This window comes from Loxodonta africana, chromosome X (assembly GCF_030014295.1).
Source record: "Loxodonta africana isolate mLoxAfr1 chromosome X, mLoxAfr1.hap2, whole genome shotgun sequence".
NCBI lineage: Eukaryota > Metazoa > Chordata > Mammalia > Proboscidea > Elephantidae > Loxodonta > Loxodonta africana.
The window spans coordinates 54,949,018-54,974,244 of record NC_087369.1 but is presented as its reverse complement, the minus strand read 5'-3'; the positions used below and the strand labels follow the sequence as shown (position 1 = coordinate 54,974,244).

Below are 25,227 nucleotides of genomic sequence, written 5' to 3'. Positions count from 1 at the left end.
CTCCATCACAGGTGACCCTGCTGGTTATTTGAAATACTGGTGGCATAGTTTCCAGCATCATAGAAACATGCAAGCAACCACAATATGACAAACTGAGAGATGGGTGGCAGATGTTGTTGTTTGGTGCTGTCAAGTCGGTTCCAACTCATAGCGACCCTATAGGTCCCATGCCCCCATTGCCATCGAGTCGATTATGACCCATAGCGACCCTATAGGACAGAGTAGAACTGCCCCCATAGAGTTTCCAAGGAGCGCCTGGTGGATTTGAACCGCCGACCTTTTGGTCAGCAGCTGTAGCACTCAACCACTACGTCACCAGGGTTTCCACCCTATAAGTAGGGGTTTGAAAATAGGTAGTTGCTTCCTGAAGGGTCAGAACTAAGGCTGTTTTCCCATAGCTCACTTAAGGTGACTCTCCATAGTCTGACTTTATTGTGTGGCTCTGGTATGTCAGATGAAGGGATGGCTTGGCTAGTATTCACTGAGCATTGCCCTCAGAGAAATTAGTCCTGAGGGGATGCAGGCAATTAAAAGGCAGTCACAGTGCAGTGCAGTCATTGCTCAGATAGTGTAGTCACTATGTTCTGGAGATGCATTATGAGCAGGGATGCCACATAAGGTTGTGTAGGTTGTACACTGAACAATTCCAGGGAGTGTCTTTAATGTTGAATTCTGTGAGGGCATCCATGATTGTGGAGCACCCAATCCAGTCTTGGGGACCAGGAAGGACATCCCTTCCTGGAAGAACTGATATCTGCATTGTGACTTGAAGGATGATTAAAAGTTAACCCAGAGAAGATAGTTAGGGAGGGGAGAGTAGGAAGAGAGTCCCAGGTAGAGGCTCAGAGGAAAGATTAATTGATTGATCTCAAAGGGGAGCTGATCTTTAGCTGAAAGTCTTGGCCTAGGCTTTAAAGTGACAAACGGGTAGAGAAAACATGTGATAATCTGCTATAGTGACCTTTCTAGTCTAGACCTTAGGCCATTGACTTGAATTTGATTAATGTGTTTAATTAAAGAGGAAATACACAAAACAGCAATAAAAATGCATTGAATGATGACTCAACCACAGGCACACTGTCCTTGATTTTGGGAAATGTCAGTGTGAGGCATAAATAAATATCCATACACATGATATAAAAAAGAAAACTGGTGCTATACTTGAAAAGTCCTGAAACATAATCCAGGAATCCACTGGGCTCCCATTATCTTCTGCTCAAACAAGTGTGTGAATTTTCTTTTTAAAGCATTTTAAAGAAAACATGTCTAAGAATATGGATGGACATCCATTTGTTGAGATTTGAGGGATCCAATTAATGATACCGTATCCCCTGCTAATATTTGAACCCAGTTGGCAGATAAAAGAGCCAGGTGGGTAGAGCTCAAAATGTCTTGTTTATTAGTGGCAGAGTTTGCAGAGCGTGGTTTAGGTATGTGGCAACAGTGGGCTTCCTGAGACTGTAGCCCCAGATTAGGCAGAAATAATCTCTCTAGCCTGTGATGGTGTTGAATCAGCACATGTCCCACCCAGAATGAGGCATGTGTAATCAGCCCATACTTGGGTACCATACTAGACTACTCTTGTTAAAAGTTCCATCACCAGTCTGCCTCCTTGGTCCTAATTTTCAATGAGAGTGTTTTCTACCAAGCAATAGGATTCTACAATATTTTTCAGAAATCAACAGGCTGAACTAAAATGTACATGGAAATGAAAAAGTCCCAGGAGAGTCAAAACTATTTTGAAAAATAATAACAAATTTGGAGGACTTTAACTTCTCAGTTTCAAAACTTGCTACAAAGCTACAGTTATCAAGGTAGTGTGATAGTGGCTGGCATGTTCGAGTCCATGTTGTAGCCATTTTGCCAATAAAGGGATAGTACAAGGGAGTTTTTTGGTAGTGATGGGACTGGTGTCTTTATTGTGGTGGTGCTTATATGAATCTATAAAAAAAACTATACATATGTTAAAATTCATAGAACTGTACACCAAAAGAAAAAAATCAATTTTATTGTATGACAATTAAAAACAAAAAAGAAAGGCAGCATCAGGAAAGTAAAACAAAGAAGCTGAAGACTGAGTGAAAATATTTTTCAAATCATATATTCAATAAAGGACTTGTATCTAGAATAAATAAAGAACTCTTACAACTCAATAAGACAAATAACCTGATTTAAAAACTGGACAAAAGATTTGAATAGACATTTCATCATAGGAGATATGCAAATGATCCATATGCACATGAAAAGCTGCTCAGCATCATTAGGCATTAGGAAAATGCAAATTAAAACCACAGTGAGATATCACTTAACACCCTCTAAAACAGATATAATCAAAAAACAAGTGTTGCCAAGCTTATAGTAAAACTATCACCCTCATACATTGCTGATAAGAATATAAAATGGTACACTGTTTCAAAAATGAAAAAGAGTTTGGCAGTTTCTTAAAATGTTAAACATGGATTTACCATATGACATAGCAATTCCACTCCAAGAGAATTGAAAACATATGTTCACACAAAAACTTGAATATGAATGTTCGTAGCAGCATTGTTCACAATAGCCAAAATGTCCATCGGCTGATAAATGGATAAATAAAATGTGGTATATCCATCCAGTGAAATACTATTAGGCAATAAAAAGTAATGAACTATTGATACATGCTACAACATGGATGAACCTTGAAAGTGAAAGAAGCCAGACACAAAAGACCACATAATGTATAAGTTCATTTATATAAAATGTCCAGAATAGGCGAATCTATAGAGACAGAAAGTAGATCAGTAGTTGCCTGGGGACGGCAGTGGTGAACAGGGAGTAACAGCAAACGGAACTGTTCTAAAGTTAGATTGTGGCAATGGTTGCATAACTCTGTGAATATACTAAAAATAATTTAATCGTACACTTAAAATGGGTGAATTTTATGATACGTGAATTGTACTTCAATAAAACTTTTTAAAAAGTGGGTATTTCACTGCACACTCAAAGCAAGCAACAAACATTTTAAATGAATTTTCCTTTTAACTAATGTATCAGTGAATAGCACAACTGCATAGTAAGGAGCAGAAAAAGTAAAAAAAGCTATTGAAAAATGCTCTAACATTCATTCTCAAAACCAAGGTCATGTAAATGACCCCCAAACCTGAAAAGTCATTGTCACTGTTGGAATCCATTGGATTCTCTTTAGTCACTGAATTAGAAATGGTTATCATTATCTTCAAACACTGGATAACTAGACGTGGAATAAGACTCTTTCTCGGAATTTTAGCTGAAGCTTTAGAACTCAGAGCAATACCTACAGTGTTAGAAACAACCCCACAGTTGTGGCCAAACTGAACTGGTGATCCTCTACCCACAATTGCTTGTATCAGAGAAGGCAGGATCTCATTAGAAGAGGACAGTGCATCCATCACCTGGTCCCCTCCTCCTTAACAAAGACTTTGCAGCTTATTAATATAAAAAAAAATTTTTTTTTGACATCTAAATATCACAGGTGATGGATACCTAAAATGAGTGTCCACTTGTCCAACTCTCCTCCCAACAACCTCAATCAGTCATGACAGCAGAAATGGCACCAGACTAATGGAACTGGCTACTTTAGTGGCCCCATAGGATTTTTTTTTTCCATGTATGTATGTATTTTAGGATGGGTTCTCTAGAAGAGCAAAACCAATGAAATGTATTATATAAATATATATTGTGAGATTTAATTCAAGGAAATGGCTCATGCAGTTGTGGAAACTGGCAAGTCCCAAAATCCATGGGTCAGGTGTCGGGCTGGAGGCTTTCCCTGACTCATGTGGTTGCAGGGGCTGACGAACCCAAAATTGGCAGGTCAGATGGCAGGCTGCTGGCCCATAGGGCTACAGAAGTTGGTGAATTTCAGAATCAGCAGGACAGGTGGCAGGCTGCTGGCTCAAGTCCCAAGAACCAGAGGTCAGATGCTGATGAGCCAGATTCAGGATCCAGAGTGAGAGAGAGCTTTGCCAGAGCATCCATATATTGGATGCAGGCTACGCCCTCAAGGAAACTCACCCTACGTCAGATATTTGAGTAAAGGAGTGACTTGACTAAGGGTGTGACTTGAGTAGAGTGTCACCTGAGTCATACTCTGTAGTAAGAGTGTGACTCAAGATACACCCCACACTAATCCTGTGTCATTGACATATACAGGTTAGGATTTACAACACATAAAATGGAGGATAATTATATAATATCACAAAATGGAGGATAATTACCTCAGATAACAAAATGGAGGATGATTACATAATACTGGGAATCATGTTCTTGCCAAGTTGACACATAACATTAACTATCACAGTGAGCATTCACATGAGAAGCAAATATCTTCACTTCTTTGGACCATTCAGAGAGGTCTATCCACATACCTCTTCCCCATACCTCCTTGTCACCAATTTTCCAATTATGTACCTTCCAGGTCCCTGACCATCTAGCCAGATCATTGGCCACAGCCCATGAATCATTATATAATTGCAAATCTGGCCATTTCTCCTTCCAAACAAAGTGAACAACTAGGTACGTTGCTCAAAGTTCTGCCCATTGGGAGGATTTCCCTTCATCACTGTCCTTCAGGGAGGTCCCAGAAAGAGCTTGTAGTGCTGCCGCTGTCCACTTTCAAGTGGTGCCTCCATATTGTGCAGAACCACCTGTAAACCAGGCAGGAGTTTTCTCTTCCTGGATCAGCTGATCATAAGGCACTCCCATGAGGTGCATACTGGGAGAGGGAAGGTAATGTGACAGGAGTGGAGACCATGGGCATTTGAGCCACTTCCTCTTGTAACTTGTGCCTTCAGGTTCTGCTCGGGCCCGATCACATATATATACCACTTCCATTTAATGACGGAGTGCTGCTGCACGTGTCCAACTTTCTGATTCTGTGAGTCAGACAACACCCAGTTCATGATGGGCAGCTCAGGCCACATAGTGACTTGGTGGCCCATGGTTAAGCATTTAGTCTCTACCAAGGCACTGGGTTTTTTTAAGGCCCAGTAACAAGCCAAAAGCTGTTTCTCAAAAAGAGAGTAATCTGCAGAGAATGGCAGGGCTTTGCTTCGAAATCCTAAGGGTCTGCACTGTGATTCATCATAGGGGCATGCCAAATACTTCAAACAACATCTCTATCTGCCACTGACAATTCAAGCACCATTGGATCAGCTGGATCATATGGCCCAAGTGGCAGAGTGGCTTACACAGTGGCCTGAACCTGTTGCAGAGCCTTTTCTTGTTTTGGGCCTCACTCAAATCTAGCAGCCTTTTGAATCACTTGATAAATAGGCTGGAGTAGCACACCCAAATGAGTGATGTGTTGCTTCCAAAAGCCACAGAGGCCTACCAGGTGTTGTGCCTTCTTTTTAGTTGTAGGAGGGACCAGATGCAACAACTTACTAAATATCTTGACATGCCCCACATCACCAGACCCCTAGAAATTTCACTGAGGTGGAAGCACCTGAATTTTTGTTGAGTTAATTTCCCACACTCTAGCACACAAAAGTTTTTAAATTTTTATTGTGCTTTTTAAAAAAAAAATTTTTTTTTCTTTTAAGTGAAAGTTTACAAATCAAGTCAGCGCCTCATACAAAAACCTATATACATCTTACTATATACTCCTAATTGCTCTTCCCCTAATGAGACAGCACACTCCTTTCCTCCACTCTCTATTTTTGTGTCCATTTGGTCAGCTTCTGACCCCCTCTGCTCTCTGATCTCCCTTCCAGACAGGAGATGCCAACATAGTCTCGTGTGTCTACTTGATCCAAGAAGCTCATTTGTCACCAGTATCATTTTCTATCCTATAATAGTCCAGTCCAATTCCTGTCTGAAGAGTTGGCTTTGGGAATGGCTCCTGTCTTGGGCTAGCACACAAATGTTTTACCAATAAGTCTTGGTCGTTGGTACTTCTTACTAGGTCCAATTAGCATAATATCATAAATATAATGGACTAGTGGTGATGTCTCATGGAAGGGAAAGATGACCAACGTCCCTGCGGACTAAATTATGACATAGGGTTGGAGAGTTGATACACTTCTGAGGTGGGACAGTAAAAGTATATTGCTGGCCTTGTCAGCTGAAGGCAGACTGCTTCTGGTGGTCCTCAAAAACAGAATGGAGAAGAAGGCATTGGCCAGATCAATAGCTGCATACCAAGTACCAGGAGATGTATTAATTTACTCAAGCAATGAAACCACATCTGTAACAGCAGCTGCAATTGCAGTCATCACCTGGCTAAGTTTACAGTAATACACTGTCATTTTCCAAGATCCATCTGTTCTTTGCACAGGCCAGAGAGGTGAGTTGAATGGGGATGTGGTGGGAATCACCACCCCTGCATCCTTCAGATCCTTGATGGTGGCAGTAATCTCTGCAATCCCTCCAGGAATGCGGTATTGCTTTTGGTTTGCTATTTTCCTAGGTAGTGGCAGTTCTAATGGTTTCCACTTGGCTTTTCCTATCCTAATAACCCTTATTCCACATGTCAGGGATCCAGTGTGGGGGTTCTACCATTGCTGAGTATATCTATTCCCATTATGCATTCTGGAACCGGCGAAGTCACTGCGGGATGGGTTCAGGGACCCACTGGACCCACTGTGAGATGGACTTGAGCTAAGGCTTCACCAATAACCTGACCTCTATATGCACCTACTCTGCCTGGTGGGCCACAGCAATGTTTTGGGCTTCCTGGAATTAGTGTCAGTTCAGGGCCAGTGTCCAGTAATTCCTGAAAAGTCCAGTTATTTTCTTTTCCCCAATGAGCAGCCACTCTCATAAAAGGCTGCAGTTTCCATTGGGGAAGGCAGGGAGAAAGACTAAGAAAATAAATTTTTGGCAGCGTTGTGGGGTCCTTCCTCAAGAGGATTCAGCCTCACTTCCTTCATGGGGTTGTGGGTCTGTAAACTGGCTCAGGTCTGGGAATTGATTGAGGGGCCGTGACTCTATTCTGGTGATCAAAGTTATACTGCTGTTCGCTTGACCTAGAATTCTAGTACAGATCAAGTAAATATTTAGTAGATTTCACTCCTAGGGACACCATGACTAAGTAGCCAACGCCATGAGTCTGTATGAGTCAGATTGTTCTGATTACTGGTTTGATTCTGCTGTCTATTGTGGTAACCACGCCTACCTTGTCCTTGTCGATTAAGTGCCACCACTTGGCCCCTACCACCATGGCGTCTGTCATGGATTGAATTGTGTCCTCAAAAAATGTGTCAAGTTGGCTGGGCCATGATTCCCAGTATTGTGTGATTGTACACCATTTTGTCATCTGGTATGATTTTCCTATGTAAACCCTACCTCTAGGATGTTAATGAGGCAGGATTAGAGGCAGTTATGTTAATATGAGGGAGGACTCCATCTACAAGATTAGGTTGTATCTTGAGTCAATCTCTTTTCAGATATAAAACAGAGAAATGAGCAGAGAGACGGGGACTTCCTATCACTAAGAATGAAGAACCAGGAGGGGAGCATGTCCTTTGGACCTGGGGTCCCTGGGCTGAGAAGCTTCTAGATCAGGGGAAGATTGATGACAAGGACCTTCCCTCAGAGCTGATAGAGAGAGGAAACCTTCCCCTGGAGCTGGCACCCTGAATTCAGACTTTTAGCATCCTAGACTGTGAGAGAATAAATTTCTGTTAAAGCTATCTACTTGTGGTATTTATGTTATAGAAGCATTAGATAACTAAAACAGGGTCTAATCAGCCCCACTGTAGTTAGATGTCTTAATTCACTTAGGGCAGTTCCCACTGTCAAATCTGACTTACATAAAATAGCAATCACAGCAGTCTTCAAGGATGCTGGGGCTCCCTTCACAAATTTGTTCCTCACAGCTGTGGTAAAAGGTGTGCCCTCTGAAAATTCCATGTGTGGGTCTGTAGGTCTAACCTGATAAATCCACTCTAACATGCCAATTTCCCTAAACCTTTGAATACCTTCTTCTATAATATACCAAGACAGGTCTGGCATTTCAACTTGATTTAGTGTAGGCCACCACTTAATCTAAGCCCCAGTGAACCAACCATTAGATCCTTTTCTAACCTCTTGAGCTGAAAAATTGAATGAAGGACCTGTGGTTAGTGGGCCCATGTCAGTAAACTCAGACTGATCCAACTTTATGTTCCTTGCACTAATATGCCACACACTTAATAGCCATTTCTACACATATTCCTCAGATTTCTGTTTGCATATATGAGAAAACTCAAGCAGTTCTTTTGGAGTGTAGCATACCTTCTCCTGGGTCACACTCTGTACTTCACTTTTTGGGGTTTGCTGGGACTTTAGTTATAAGTCTAGAAGCCAAAGTGGGTGGTGGGGGTGGGTGATGGGACATTCAACAATGTCTTGTAAGACATTTGCCTCAGGCAGTACCCCAGACAGTGTTCCAGGCACCACCTCAGGCAATACCTCAGAGACTCTTCAGGCACAACTGGGTTAATCTTATCTGTTGGGTGTGGAAGAACCAATAGTTTTACTGGGGAGGGTGGCTTAGTAGACAAAAACGTAGTAATCTCTTCAGATAGGAGTAAGAGGGGAGGTTTTGTTGGCAGGAATGATTTCAATAGAATTTAGGAGCTCAGTGTCCCGAGTTTCCTGATTATCTGCCAAGTTTCAGGTTCCCATTTTTTCCAAATGTCCTCACCTTAACTTCAGACACCATTTGAAGTTGGAATACAATTGGTGTTGTAATTCAACCACTCTGGGTTTCGTTTTCGGCAATATTAACTGTTACTACAAGAAAGAAGGTTTCCTTTCAGAGCACAAGTGACCACTTTCAGGTCTTTATGCAGTGCTTGAGGCATGACTCCAAAGCCCTGAACTCATCTCTTTCTTTCACCACTTTGTCTAGCGAAAGTGGGACCAACCAACCAGCTTCCTTGTATTTCTCATTCTGACCAAATTGTAGAAAACTATCAAATATGCAGTCATCTAGAGCCTGTCTGTCACAAATGTTTGATCTATTGGTGGTGATATTTTTCGTATTTCTACTGCCACCTCACGCGATGGATTAGCAGTGCCCTCTTCACTACTGGACACAGAGTCATCAGTACCTTTAAGACTAGCAAGACTTGAGAACCAATTCAGAAAGCTTATCCTTATGATTTTTTTCCTCTAGAACCACTCTTGGTACCAGATGTCTTTGGTTGAGTTCTCTAGAGAAACATATATGAGTATATGTAACCAAAACCAAGCCCACTGCCCTCAAGTCGACTCTTTCTCTATATATTTATCATCTTTATGAAATGATAAATATACAGAGAGAGATTTAATTCAAGGAAATGGTTTATGCAGGTGTGGAGTCTGGCAAGTTCCAAAATCTGTGGGTCAGGGATCAGGCTGGAGGCTTCTCCTGATTCATGTGGTTTCAGGGGCTGACAAGCTCAAAATTGGCGGGTCAGATGGCAGGCTGCTGGCTCACGGTTCTGTGGGAACTGGCAAATCCCAAAACTGGGAGTTCAGAAACAGTTTGCTGGCTCACAGGGCTGCGGGAGCTGGCCGATCCCCAAATCTGCAGGTCAGGTGGCAGACTGCTGGCTCATGTCCCAAGAACCAAGGCCAGATGATGACAAGTCAGATGCAGGATCCAGAATGAGAATGAGCCTTGCTGGAACATCCATTTATATACTGGATGGAGGCCACACCCCCAAAGAAACTCCCATTTCAACTGATTGGCTGCTCACAGCAGATCTCATCATGGAGGTGATTATATTATATCAGATCTCATCATGTAGGTGATTTCATTATATCAGATCTCTTGGAGGTGATTATATTGTATTACATTATGGAAGAGAAATCAGTCCAATATTTGCCAAACCACTGAGAATCATAGCTCAGCCAAGTTGAAACATAACATTAACCATCACGATATGCATGTATTTTTGTTTTGGCAAAATATATACAACAAAAAATTTGCTGTTTTAACCACATTTAAGTGTGCAACTCAGTGACGTTAATTACATTCACCATGTTGTGCAGCCACCATCACTATTTATTTCCAAAAGTTTTTTTCATTACCCCAGACAGAAACTCAGTACCCCTTAATCAATAACTCCTCATTTCTTTCTCCCCCCAGCAACTACCAGTAAACTCTTGTTTCTGTGCTTTTGCCTATTCTAGATATTTCATATAAATGGGCTCATACATTATCTGTCCTTTTTAAAGTTAGTTCATGTACCATTATGCTTTCAAGGTTCATCCACATATCAGCACTTCATTTCTCTTTATGACTGAAAAATAATCCATTGTATGGATATACACATTTTGTTTATCCATTCATTTGTTGATGGACACTTGGGTTGTTTCTACCTTTTAGGTATTATGAATCATATTGCTATGAACATTGATGTACAAGTGTCTTTAATTATATACCTAGGAATGGAAGTGCTGTGTCGTATGTTAATTTTAAGGAGCCCTGGTGGGTCAGTGGTTAAGTGCTTGGCTGCTAACCGAAAGGTTGGTGTTTTGAACCCACCAGCTGCTTCATGGGAGAAAGATGTGGCAGTCTGCTTCTGTAAAAATTATGGCTTTGGGAACTGTATGGAGCAGTTTTTTTGCTGTCCTACAGGGTCTCTATGAGTTGTTGTTGTTAGGTGCCATCGAGTCAGTTCTGACTCATAGTGACCCTCGCACAACAGTACAAAACACTGCCCAGTCCTGTGCCATCCTCAGAATTATTGCTATGCTTGAGCCCATTGTTGCAGCTGCTATGTCAATCTGTCTCATTGAGGGTCTTCCTCTTTTTCATCGACCATCTATTTTACCAAGCATTATGTCCTTCTCTAGGGACTGATACCTCCTGATAACATGTCCAAAGTATGTGAGATGTAGTCTCAGCATCTTCACTTCTGAGGAGCATTCTAGCTGTACTTCTTCCAAGACAGACTTGTTCATTCTTTTGGCAGTCCATGGTATATTCAGTATTTTTCGCCAACACCACAATTCAAAGGCATCAAAACTCTATGAGCTGGAATTGACTTAATGGCATTGGGCTTGGTTTTTTGGTTTATGGTAATTCTATATTTAACTTTTTAAGGGAGTGCCAAACTCTTTTCCACAATGACTGTAACATTTTACATTCATATCAGCAAAGTATGAAGGTTCCAATTTTTCCACATCCTTTCAAAAACTTGCCATATTTCGTTTTTATTTTTTATAATTTTTATTTTTACACTAGTCATCCTAGATGGGGGTGAAGTGGTATCTGATTGTAGTTTTGATTTTGCATTTCCCTGATGATGTTGAGAATTTTTTCATGTGCTTATTGACCATTTGTATATATTAATAGAAGAAATGCCTGTTTGAGTTCTTTGCCCATTTTTTAATTTGGTTGTTTGTCTTTTTGTTCCCATGGGATTTTTGAACCACACTTTACCCATGATTAAATTCCTTTGTCATACCACCAGTTTTTGGATGGGCATATACAGAAATTGGATAAAAGGGCTTTTTGTTATATCTTTCTTTTGAAAATTAGAAAAGTTGGCAATTGTATACCATCAGCACGACATGCTAATACTTGCTAAAACAGCATGCACATTGAATAAGTATTGTGAAAGGATAAAACCTTGATGCACACTTTTCTTGATTTTAAACCACACAGTATCCCCTTGTTCTGTTCAAATGACTGCCTCTTGGCCTATGTACAGGTTTCTGCATGAGCACAATTAAGTCTTCTGGAATTCCCACTCTTTGCGATGTTATCCATAATTTGTCATGATCCACACAGTCGAATGTATTTGCATAGTCAATAAGACACAGGAAGACATCTTTCTGGTATTCTCTGCTTTCAGCTAAGATCCATCTGACATTAGCAACGATATCCCTCATTCTATGTCCTCTTCCGAATCCAGTTTGAATTTTTTGGCAAAGATGAGCGAGTGCTTCTAGCATTGCATAGTTTGTTGAAACATATCAATCGGCATTCCCTCAATTCCTGGAACCTTGTTTTTCACCAATGCCTTCAGTGCAGCTTGGACTTCTTGCTTCAGTACTATCAGTTCCTGATCATATGCCACCTCCTGAAATGGTTGAACATCAGCCAATTTGGTACAGTGTCTCTGTGTATTTCTTCCATCTTCTTTTGATGCTTCCTGCGTCATTTAGTATTTTACCCATAAAATCCTTCAATATTGCAACTTGAAGCTTGACTTTTTTCTTCAGTTCTTTCAGCTTGAGAAATGCCAAGCATGTTCTTCCCTTTCGGTTTTCTAATCCCAGGTCTTTGCGCATTTCATTATAACACTTTGTCTTCTCAAGCTGCCCTTTAAAATCTTCTGTTCAGCTTTTTTACTTCATCATATTTTCCATTCGCTTCAGCTACTCTGCATTAAAGGGCAAGTTTCAGAGTCTCTTCTGACATCCATTTTGGTCTTTTCTTCTTTCCTTTTTTTTAATGACCTTTTGCTTTCTTCATGTATTATGTCCTTGATGTCATCCCACAACTCATCTGGTCTTCGGTCATTAATATTCAGGCTTCAAATCTATTCTCGAGATAGTCTCTAAATTAAGGTGGGATACACTCAAGGTTGTATTTTGGCTCTTGTGGACTTATTTTAATTTTTTTCAGCTTCAACTCGAACTTGCATATGAGCAATTAGTGGCCTGTTACACAGTTGGCCCCTGACCTTGTTCTGACTGATGATATTGAGCTTCTCCATCGTCTTTTCCACAGATGTAGTCAGTTTGATTCTTGTGTATTCCATCTGGTGAGGCCCATGTGTGTAGCTGCCATTTATGTTGTTGACTGAAAGTATTTCCAATTAGTTGGTCTTGTGAAATTCTATCATACAATCTCCAGGTTGGTTTCCATCACCAAGACCATATTTTTCAACTACTGATCCTTCGTTTCTAACTTTCTCATTCCAATCACCAGTAATTATCAATGAATCTTGTTTGCATGTTTGATCAATTTCAGATTGCCAAAGTTGGTAAAAATTTTCAATTTTTTCATCTTTGGCATTAGCGGTTGGTGTGTAAATTTGAACAATAGTGGTATTAACTGGTCTTCCTTGTAGGCATATACATGTCATCCTGTCACTGACAGCGTTGCACTTCAGGATAGATCTTGAAATGTTCTTTTTGATGATGAATGTGACGTAATTCCTCTCTAATTTGTCATTCCTGGCATAGCAGACCATATGATTGCCTGATTCAAAATGGCCAATACCAGTCCATTTCAGCTTACTAATGCCTAGGATATCCATCTTTATGCATTCCATTTCATTTTTGATGACTTCCAATTTTCCTAGATTCATACTTTGTACATTCCAGTTTCCAATTACTAATGAATATTTGCTGTTGTTCTGTCTCATTTTGAGTCGTGCCACATCAGCAAATGAAGGTTCCAAATGCTTGACTCCATTCTCATCATTAAGGTTGACTCTACTTTGAGGAGGTAGCTCTTCCCCGGTTTCATTTTGAGTGCCTTCCAACCTGAGGGGCTCATCTTCTGGCACTGTATCAGACAATGTTCTGCTGCTAGTCATAAGGTTTTCACTGGCCAGTTTTTTAAGAACTAGATTGCCAAGTCCTTCTTCCTAGTTTGTCTTAGTCTGGAAGCTCAGCTGAAACCTGTCCACTATGGGTGACCCTGCTGGTATTTGAAATAATGGTGGCATAGCTTCCAGCACCACAACAACGTGCAAGTCGCCACAGTATGAAAAGCTGACAGACGAGTGGTAGGTGCCACCCTACCCTTATTTAATGTGATTTTTCCATCGAATTTTTTATTTATTTAGTTAACCCCCGTTTTTCCCCTACCTTCCCCCTGGGGTAACTAGTAATAAACTTTGGTCTTTATCCATTTTCCTTTTCTTGTATATTTATATAGGTGAGGTCATACAGTATTTGTCCTTTTGTGATTGGCTTATTTCACTCAGCATAATGTCTTCAAGCCCCATCCATACTGTAGCATGTATTGTGTATAAATTTCTCCTACTGGTTGAGTAGTATTCTGTTGTTTATCCATTCATCTGTTGATGGGCATTTAGGTTGTTTCCACCTTATGGTGTTGTGAATAGTGCTGCAATGAACATTGGTGTACAAGTATCTTTTTGAGTCTCTGCTTTCAAGTCTTTTGTGTATATTCATCTTTTTTTGAAAATGCTCATCTTTTTGAGCATTTTCTATCTAACGTTGTGTTTTTAATTCCTTACAGTTATTATCTCTTAATGTTCCCTCTCAGAAGATGCCTTCCAGATATAGCAGATGCAAATAGGCTGTTCATGTTTTCTCTAAGTGTTTATCATCTTCTCACTAAAGTATCCCTCTACAGTCCTAATATCCTGCTCTTTCTTGAAGTGGAAGACACTAAATGTGGACTTAGTAGTTGTCTTAGTTATCTAGTGCTGCTATAACAGAAATACCACAAGTGGATGGCTTTAACAAACAGAAGTTTATTCTCTCATAGTTTAGGAGGCTAGAAGTCTGAACTGAGGGTACTAACTCCGGGGAAGGCTTTCTCTCTGTGTTGGCTCTTGGGGAGAGTCCTTGTCATCAACCTTTCCCTGGGTCTAGGAGCTTCTCAGTATAGTGATCCCAGGTTCAAAGGATGTGCTCTACTCCTGGCTCTTTTTTTCTTGGTGGTATGAGGTCCCTACCTCTCTGCTCTCTTCTCTCTCCTTTCATCTCTTGTAAGATAAAAGGTGATGCAGGTCACACCCCAGGGAAACTCCCCTTACATCAGAGCTGTGACCTGAGTTAGGGTGTTGCATCCCACCCTAATCCTCTTTAACATAACCTAATCTTGCCTTATTAACCACAGGCAGAGATCAGGATTTACAACACAAGAAAATTACATCAAATCACAAAATGGAAGACAATCAATACTGGGAATCATGGCCTAGCCAAGCTGACACATATATTTGGGGGAGACAGTTCAATCCATGACTGTAGGATAGCAGTGACTCCATCCTTTTGTATCAGGTACTATGATGGTAATAAGTATGAATCTAAAATGTTTGGGAAGTCACTCAAACTCTACCTTGAGTGAGCAGTATACCCCGTGAGTTGGTATATTTTTTGTGCAGGAGAGCAAGGTAGACCACTGAGATAGATTATGTATTGGGGTTCTAGACCACAATTCTGCAGGGCTCCTCTTTACTGAGATGACATGAAGAAGGTAAGGAAAATCAAGGAGATGAATGAAACTCAAGGTCAGCAGCCACCTCCATGTAGGCACCTACGCAACTTCAGTTTACAACTCAGAGGCCCAGGAAACCCTAAAACACAATATGGCAAGGAGAAAACCAGCTGAGAATACATGCACTACTGAAGTTGAGAAGGAGAGGGCGGAGTAAATGCCAGCTTACCATCACCCAGTTTAGTAATTTAATAAGAAACAAATGTGAAATTCCAGCAATAAGAAATGAGCAAAAGACTGGCACTGAAGACCTCAAGTGCTTGCCTGTTGACCAGATAACTAGAATTGTCTGTATCATGGGTTTTTCTGAATTATTTTTTTCATAAAGACATATCTTTTTGGTAATGATAAGCATGTTTTTTAAAATTTTTATTGTGCTTTAAATGAAAGTTTACAAATCAAGTCAGTCTCTCACACAAAAACTTATATACACCTTGCTACATACTCCCAATTACTCTCCCCCTAATGAGACAATCCGCTCCCTCCCTCCACTCTCTCTTTTTGTGTCCATTTTGCCAGCTTCTAACCCCCCTACCCTCTCATCTCCCCTCCAGGCAGGAGATGCCAACATAGTCTCAAGTGTCCACCTGACCCAAGAAGCTCATGCCTCACCAGCATCACTCTCCAACCCATTGTCCAGTCCAAACCCTGTCTGAAGAGTTGGCTTTGGGAATGGTTCCTGTCCTGGGCTAACAGAAGGTCTGGGGGCCATGACCACCAGGGTCCTTCTAGTCTCACTTAGACCATTAAGCCAGGTCTTTTTATGAGAATTTGGGGTCTGCATCCCACTGCTCTCCTGCTCCCTCAGGGGTTCTCTGTTGTGTTCCCTGTCAGGGCAGTCATCGGTTGTAGCTGGGCACCATCTAGCTCTTCTGGTCTCAGGATGATGTAGTCTCTGGTCTATGTGGCCCTTTCTGTCTCTTGGGCTTGTAATTACCTTGTGTCCTTGGTGTTCTTCATTCTTCTTTGATCCAGGTGGGTTGAGACCAATTGATGCATCTTAGATGGCTGCTTGCTAGCGTTTAAGACCCCAGACACCTGTCTCCAAAGTGGGATGCAGAATGTTTTCTTAAGAGATTTTATCATGCCAATTGACTTAGATGTCCCCAAACCCCTGCCTCTGCTATGTTGGGCTTTGAAGCATTCAGTTTATTCAGGAAACTTCTTTGCTTTTGATTTAGTCCAGTTGTGCTGACCTCGCCTGTATTGTGTGCTGTCTTTCTCGTCACCTAAAGTAGTTCTTATCTACTCTCTAATTAGTGAATATCCCTCTCCCACCCTCCCTTCCTCCCCCTTCTCATGACCATCAAAGAATATTTTCTTCTCTGTTTAAACTATTTCTTGAGTTCTTATAATAGTGGTCTTATACAATATTTGTCCTTTTGCAACTAAGCATGTTTTTTAAAAAAATTTTAGTTTTTCTCATGCATCTTAAATAAGGTTTTAAAATTGTTTTATATCTGGACAAGTTGAAATTATTAAGTACATCATTTTTAATTTGTGATAAAACTTTACAACTCAGTTTTTTTAAACAAACTCTAAGTAGCTGTTAATAGTCATAATAAAGATAAATCAATCAGACATAGATTTTTGTCTTAAAGAACTGTATTTTTCTAGATTTTATATATTATTTGCTATTCAACAATGTCTTTTGAGTTCTCATAAGTCTTGGTGTTAAAAGACAGTTTAAAACATTATACGTAGACTATTATAAACATTGTTCTTTCATATAGCTTTCTCCATAAATGGTAAAATGAGATGGGGGAACATTTTGCCATTCTATCTTTTAATATAGCTAGAAAAGAACTGGCTAGAGAGAGAAGTGTGAAATTTTCCTCTAAGGAGAGAATTGTTGAAAGTGTCTGGTCGTCATTTATGCTTTTGCACACTTCACTCGCTGTTACTTGGGCATGTCTGGCACATGTCCAGGACCAGGTGAGCAGCCGTCCTTCCTCACTCACAGAATCGAATGTTTATACACTATTTTGCTGTTATCTATCCTTAAAATTTCTACTAAGAACTGAATGAGACTTAAAGACTCACAGCTGATTAGCTTAGCTGTGTCATAGCCACAATCCCAAGAAGCCAGCTGTACAGTCCCTGAATCATAATTGCTCAAATTTGCACTGTGGTGTTTAGCTCCCTAAGGGATGTGATTACTTTCTCCATAATACCCAGGGCTTGGAATGACCTAAGCAAAAGCATTTCATTTTGTTCCTTTTTCTGGTGTGTGGCAAAGCAAGTTGCATTTATAGCAACTCGAAATTCCAGTGGCTGGTCCTTGCTGGCAGATGGCAGCAGGACTGGCTTGAGGGATGCTGCTGGTGAAAATGAAAGAGCTCAGCAGCTCTGTTTTGTGCTGTCCTTGGCAAAAAAAGGTTTGCTTATCATCCCATCTTGCTCCACCAAACGCCCAAGAAATGAGACATTATCAGTTGTTAAAAGTGCTGAAAGTGCCATGAGAACTACCAAGTGTACTGTCCCATCTTGTTGTCCTCATGACTGAAGGGACTTAAACCAGAATGCAAGGATACATAACTTTTTCTGAAGGACTGTGGAGTTGCTCCTAAGATATACACTTAAAACACCACTTCTGAATTTCTTAGTTGTTGAAACTTGACTGTGCCATTAGTTCCACACTCTCTCTGTCCTTCTACAAGCCTGATATTTTTCCCCTCTCTGTTTCAGGACTCATCGTTGGGGTGATCCTGAGGTATGGCACCCCTGCCACCAGTGGCCATGACAAGTCCCTCAGCTGCACTCAGGAAGACAGGGCCTTCAGCACCTTATTAGTGAATGTCAGTGGGAAGTTCTTCGAATACACCCTGAAAGGAGAAATCAGCCCTGGAAAGATCAACAGTGTAGAGCAGAATGACATGCTCAGGAAGGTGAGCAGGGGACAATCAGCCATCATTGTCCTGATATGAATTTTATTTCCTGACTCTATCTTGACTCTATGAAAAGAAATCTTGTCAAACTCCTGGAATATCAGTAATTCCTGGTTCTCAGTTTTGATAAGAAGCTTTTGGCCTGTGATGAGGAGACGAAGGAAATCAGATCTGAACCCAAGCCTTTCAGCTTGGTAACCACCTCGAGCTTGTAAGGTTCAGGAGCTGACATGGGCGCTGACTGTTCCATGCGTTTGTTTGTACATCCCCATGCAGTTTGTCTCTCCAACCCCAATCTCTGCTTTACTATGTCCATTATCCTTGTTGTGGGTTAGAGATGAGATTGTTTCTTTCTTAAAATAAGATTTATTTCACTTTTAGCTTATTTATTCATGGCTCAGAAGTGTAATTCTTAGTTCTTCAGTGTTCTTTTGCTGTATTCTACAAATATTTATTGGGTGCCTACTCTCAATGGTGATTGATGCCTAAGGCTTAATGTATCTTCCGGGGAAGAAAGTCTTGTTTTGGAATTGGAGTCCAAAAATTGTTTTTCATTTGATGTTGGAGGTAGCTAAAATACCCCACAGGAAAAAGGATTCTGTGTTTCCTCACATGGGTAATTTCCGGGATAAGCAAGAGATCTGTATTTGACATACATTCCATTACCTTATAGACCAGAGCTTATCAGCAGGAAGGCTTCTGCAGAGTAGTCTGGGGAATCCAAGTTATGGGGAGCCCCCCTTTGAATATAGAACAAGGTTAATGTGTGTGAAGGCTTGCAGTCAAGGCAGAGTGTAGTTCTTGCTCTCAGAATCTACTCTAATCCTTAAAGAAAATTAGTCTTGACCTGGAGCGTTAAATCTGACCATCTTTTCTGTGTCCCTAATGGCGGTACTCATGTGTTATTTGCTATTAACCCTTCAAAGGAATGCATAGGATTTCCATAAACACTTGTGAAATTAAATGCAACTGAGAAAAATACCCATGGTAAATACCATGCTAATGGCTGTTTTTAGATGACAGCTGGGTCCTTCATAGTGGATATAACAGGAGAAAAAAGGGAAACGATCCCAACTTGTTTCCATTTTTTTAGATCATAATGAAGATAAGTTGACTTTTGCTCTGTCACCTTTAGAAAAAATGTTTATTCAATCCCCTCTGCTTAATATTTTCTCACACAAAACAAAAGTGGGAGAACAAACAAGGCCAAGATTATTGTTGCTAGTTGAGGGGAGAAGAGGCATGTCGAGGCAGGTTGATAGGTACAAAGAGCATTGGATTGGGTATCAGAAAGCCCTTGTACTAGTTCATACATTACTGGATGACTTCCATCAAGTCCCACCCTCTTTGGGCCCAGTGTCCTCATATTGAGTAGGTACTGTCAAGTCTCTGGGTGGTACAAATGGTTAATGTGCTTGGCTGGTGACTGAAAGTTTGGAGTTCAAGTCTACCCAAAGGCACCTTGGAAGAAAGGAAAGTCAGCCATTGAAAATGCTATGGAGCACAGTTCTACTCTGACACATATGGAGTTGCCATGAGTTGGAATCGACGGCAATTGGTGGTATTGTCCAAGGCCCTTTCTCATTCTGACAGTCGCTGCTTTTCAGACTATTTTTGTCTTCAGCAAGAAGATAGAATAAAATATAATCTGAAAGAACCATTCTACTCTTAATTAGGCATATTAATATTTCTAGTTTCCCAAATAAGTAAACTTTAGTTTTCATCATTAGAATGAAGATTTAAGATAATTAACTGAAATAAAAGCCAGTAAATACACCAACATGAACATATTCTTTTAAAAAAACTCAGCAGGCTTATAGGATGCTTAATTCTTTTTTGGATGCGATAAGATTTTGCTGTTTGATAGTTTCCGAGTAATTTCCCTGTATCAAATCTATTTCATTCCCCTTAGAGTTGCTGAATTTATGTTGATATTCAGGAAGCCACTGGCATTACTGGTGACTTTGATGTAGGCCACATTAAGTGTCACAGAAGGCTGGTCACTCAAAAGAGGATTAAATTCAGTAATGTCTATAAATGATTCTGTAAGAGGATTTGGGAAATAAAAAAATCATTATTGCATCTTTTGTTGCAGCTAAGCCTTTATAAGTATTTGATAAAAATCAAGATTTTTTTTGTTTATAAACATTGGCCAGAAACTTTCTGCGAGTTCTGAAAATTGCATTGAACTGTTGTATCTTAATATATATTCAAGCAACACACAAAGATCAGAAGTGAGGAGTATTGTGTGGAGAAAATATGTCAGTCTACAGGGGAGGCTGTTTTGTGGCTTTTCTCCTGTGATAAGTCTATGGTTTGCCACATTTATGTTATTTGCTCTAAATATTTCAACCTAAGTGAATATTAAGCAAATGGTATAGCACTGTTACCACTGAGTTGGCTTTGACTCATGGAAACCTAAGATTATTGCTCTAAAAAAAAAAAAAAAAAAGATTATTGCTCTAGTTGGTATTAAATTAAAAATTGTCTTTTTTAAAAAAAACTTTTAGGTAACATTTGATCCAGAGGTGTTTTTCAATATTCTGCTGCCTCCAATTATTTTCCACGCTGGATACAGTTTAAAGAAGGTAAGAGGTTTTTTACTGGTATTTCTTTCTTTTTTAAAATTTTCTTTATTTTGTTGTTATTGTTGAGAATATACACAGCAAAACATACACCAATTCAACAGTTTCTACATGTACAATTCAGTGACATTGATAACATTCTTTGAGTTGTACAACCATTCTCACCCTCCTTTTCCAAGTTGTCCTGTCCCCATTAACATAAACTTATTGACCCCTAAAGTTCTGCAGCAACAGAGGAAGGAGAATCAGGAATAGAAGGAAGGAATGGTATGTGTGGCTAATTGCCTCCATGAGCAACTGCCGCCTTTGCCATGAGACCAGAACTGGATGGTGCCCGGCTACCATTACTGACCATTTTGATCAAGGACTCTAAAGAGGAATCATCGTCAAAAGTGGGAAAATGTGGAACAGAATTGACAATTCTTATGGACTCCAGACTTTCTGGAGCCGTGAAGGCTGGGATGAACCCCTGAAACTATTGCCCTGAGATAATCTTTAAACCAAAAATATTCCTTGAAGTCTTCTTAAAACCAATCAGTAGTTTAGCTTAACTAGTAAAAGAAGTCTCCCTTGAGTATTATGCTCTTTTAAGAACTATCTATATGGGATCAAATTGACAACAGCAACTTGAAAGATTAGATAGGAGCCTTAGGGGGCAGTGAGTTGCCAGTATTTCTTAAATCATGTGAATCTCTGTGTTAATTTACTTACATAATTATCTAGTTCTTTGCCTTCTCTTGGGTTCCTTATTACTGTGTTTTTTGTACCTGTTCAGAGACTATAATTGACTCATCACCAGTGATTCATTTCTGTTTTAAAATCTGAATCTCATACATCGCTGGTAAGAATGTACAATGGTACAGCCACTCTGGTAAATAGTGTGGCAGTTTCTTATAAAATCTTAGTTGGAATTACCATATGACCCAGCAATTGTACTCCTGGGGATTTACCCCAGAGAATGAAAACTTATGTTCACACAAAAAACCTGTACATGATTGTTCATAGCAGCTTTATTTGTAACAGCCCTAAACTGGAAACAACCAAAATGTCCTGCAATAAGTAAATGGTTAAACAAACTGTGATACATCCATATATTGGAATACTATTCAGCAGTAAAACGGATCAAACTATTGATACACGCAACAACCTGGATGGATCTCCAGAGAATTATGCTGAGTGAAAAATGCCAATCTCAAAAGGTCACATAATGTATGATTTACTTTATATAGCACTCATGAAATGACAAAATATACACGGAAAACAAATTAGTGGTTGCCAGGAGTTAGAGATGGTAGGAGTGTAGAGAGTGGGTGTGACAATAAAGGGGTAACAAGGGGGAGAGCTTCATGATTAAGAAATAATTAATGTATTTTGATTCTGGTGGTGATTACATGCACCTACCCATAATAAAATGGCATAGAAGTTTATACATACATTGCATCAATGTCAAACTCCTGGTTTTGTTATTGTACTATAATTACAAAAGGAGTAACCAATGGAAGAAACTGGGTGAAGTATACACAGGACCTTTCTATACTTCCTTGCAACTTCTATAATTCTATGTTTCTAATTATTCCAAAATAAAAAGTTAAAAAAAATTGGGAGCCAAGATGGCGGAATAGACAGACGCTTCCAGCAAGCCCTCTTCCCAACAAAGACCTGAAAAAAAAAAAAGTGAAATGAGTATATTTGTGACGGGCTGGGAGCCCTGAACTTCAAAGGAAAGCTTAGAAAACGAACTGAGGGGCAGGGGGAGGAAGAGACTTCAGAAGTGGAGAGGAGTTACCGGACCTGAATCGTGGGGAGCCCTCAGGCACCATTCCTGGAGTGGCGGTGGCGGTGGGCTGGTACTAGTGTTTGGCTGCGGTTTCCTCAGGGAGAAGCAGCCAGCCACACAGCCTACTCACACCTCAGGAACCTGAGAAGAACGGCACTCTCGGCAAAAGCTAAGTACTTGCATATATTTTACCGTGCCCCCCCACCCCCAAGCTGGCTTCAGTGGCTGAATTCTCTGGGCCTGAGATAGGCACTGTTGAGCACCTAGAGCCATCCACCTGGCCTTGGGGAAGGAAAAAATTTGCAATTGGGGGAAAAGATAATTTGCTAGCTCCACTAACTGGGGGAGCTCAGGACAGAAGCAGCTCCTGTCCAAGCATAAACCGTCCATGGATTTTTGAGCACCTTTCCCTTCTGCATGGACCTGTGTGGGCCTATTTTGAGAGAATAGGCCCTTGTTGGCAGAATCCAACTGTTTAAGCTGTGTGGTAGAGAGGTGGGTGTTTGAAATTTGACATTACAAGGTCCTCACCTACCCACATCAGGGACCTAAGGACTGGTAGCTCCACTCAGGTCACCCAGCCACCTGCAAAAGGGGTCCAAAGATAACTGCTACCTCCCAGTCCTTACAACCAAAAACTTTGGGTGCCCATGGTCTCTCTGCAGAACCCACCCACCTGCATGCTCTAGGGAACAGAGATGCTCTTGCCTCAGAGGCACTCGGGGGGTGGTTCTCAGCCCCCTGCCTTTTTCAGAGTGTGACCCCCTGCTGCAATCAGATTCCGGTATATAGGCCAGTCACCTCTGCTCCTCTAAGATTGTAGGACAGATCCTGTACCACACACTTGATGATCAGCTACCTGGAAAGCTGAGCTGAATTCATACAAGAAAACTGAATGGACTCCTAGACTGATGTACCTGATAACAACTCTAGCCATCTGGGGACAGGACGTCAGATCTCCAAAGGCGAAAATAATCAAGCTAGCTCACTCAAGCAATGCACAGGGGTATACCAAAACAAAACAAAGCAAGAAGCTATGACACAGCAAGCAAACATAAAATAAACTAATACAATAACTTATAGATGGCTTGGAGACAACAGTCAATATCAAGTCACATAAAGAAACAGAAGATGATCACCTCAACAGGCTCTCAAAACAAAGAATCCAGGGATCTTTTAGATGAAAGTACATTCCTGGAATTACCAGATCCAGAATACAAAAGTTTAATATACAGAGCCCTTCAAGACATCAGGAAGGAAATGAGGCAATACACAGAATAAGCCAAGGAACATACAGATAAAGCAATTGAAGAAATTAGAAAGATTATTTAGGAACATAATGAAAAGTTTAATAAGCTGGAAAAATCCATAGACAGAAAGCAATCAGAAATTCAGAAGATTAACAATAAAATTACAGAAGTAGACAATTCAATAGAAAGTCAGAGGAGCAGAATCGAGCAAGTAGAAGCTAGAATTTCTGAACTTGAAGATAAATCACTTGGCACTAATATATCTGAAGAAAAATGAGATAAAAGAATTAAAAAAAAGAAGAAATCTTAAGAATCATGTGGGACTCTATCAAGAGAAATAACCTACGAGTGATTGGAGTACTAGAACAGGGAGGGATAACAGAAAATACAGAGGCAATCGTTGAGGATTTGTTGGCAGAAAACTTCCCTGATATTGTGAAAGATGAGACGATATCTATCCAAGATGCTCATCGAACTCCACATATGGGAGATCTTAAAAGAAAGTCACCAAGACATACTATAATCACACTTGCCAAAACCAAAGATAAAGAAAATTATAAGAGCAACGAGAGATAAAAGAAAAGTCACCTACAAAGGAGAGCCAATAAGAATAAGCTCAGACTACTCGGCAGAAACCATGCAGGCAAGAAGGCAATGGGATGGCGTATTTAAAAAAAATTGAAGGAAAAAATTGCCTGCCAAGAATCATATATCCAACAAAACTGTCTCTTAAATATGAAGGTGAAGTTAAGACATTTCCAGATAAACACAAGTTTAGGGAATTTGTAAAAACCAAACCAAAACTACAAGAAAAACTGAAGGAAGTTCTTTGGTTAGAAAATCAATAATATCAGGTATCAACCCAAGACTAGAACACGGGGCAGAGCAACCAGAAGTCAACCCAGACAGGGAAATCCAAAAAAATTAAGCAAGATTATTAAAAAAAAAAAAAGCTCCAAACAGGGTAACAGTGATGTTTTTGTATAAAAGAAGACAACATTAGAATAATAAAGAGGGACTAAGAACTGTAATCATACACCTTCCATACAGAGAGGAAGATACCGCGATACAAAGAAATAAAAGTTAGGTTTAAATTTAGATAAATAGGGGTAAATAATAAGGTAACCACAAAGGAGACAAACTGTCCTACTCATCAAAATAAAATACAAGAAAAAAATAGAGACTCAGCAGAAACAAAATCATCAACAACAAATATGAGGAAAGGACAATATATAAAGATAATCTACTCAGCACATAAAATTAAGTGGGAAAAAGAAACTGGCAACAACACACACACAAAATACATCAAAATGATAGCACTGAATTCATACCTATCCATAACTACCCTGAATGTAAACGGACTAAATGCTCCAACAAAGAGACAGAGGGTGGCAGAATGGATTAAAAAATAAGATCCGTCTCTATGCTGCCGACACGAGACACACCTTAGACTTAGAGACACACACAGAATAAAACTCGAAGGATGGAAAAAATATATGAAGCAAACAACAATCAAAAGAGAGCAGGACTGGCAATATTAATTTCTGACAAAATAGACTTTAAATCCATCATAAAGGATAAGAAA

The 25,227-nt window shown here is 40.1% G+C and overlaps 1 protein-coding gene across 2 annotated transcripts in view; it reads left to right on the top strand.

Moving 5' to 3' along the window:
- The window catches only part of SLC9A7 (solute carrier family 9 member A7), a 289,782-nt gene that overhangs the window by 106,597 nt on the left and 157,958 nt on the right, over window positions 1–25,227 (top strand). For both annotated transcript variants that reach the window (XM_023557924.2, XM_010597732.2), the window contains exons 2-3: window positions 17,831–18,030; window positions 20,541–20,618. In XM_023557924.2, coding sequence (XP_023413692.1) covers window positions 17,831–18,030; window positions 20,541–20,618 — 278 coding nt within the window. The remainder of the gene's footprint in view (window positions 1–17,830; window positions 18,031–20,540; window positions 20,619–25,227) is intronic.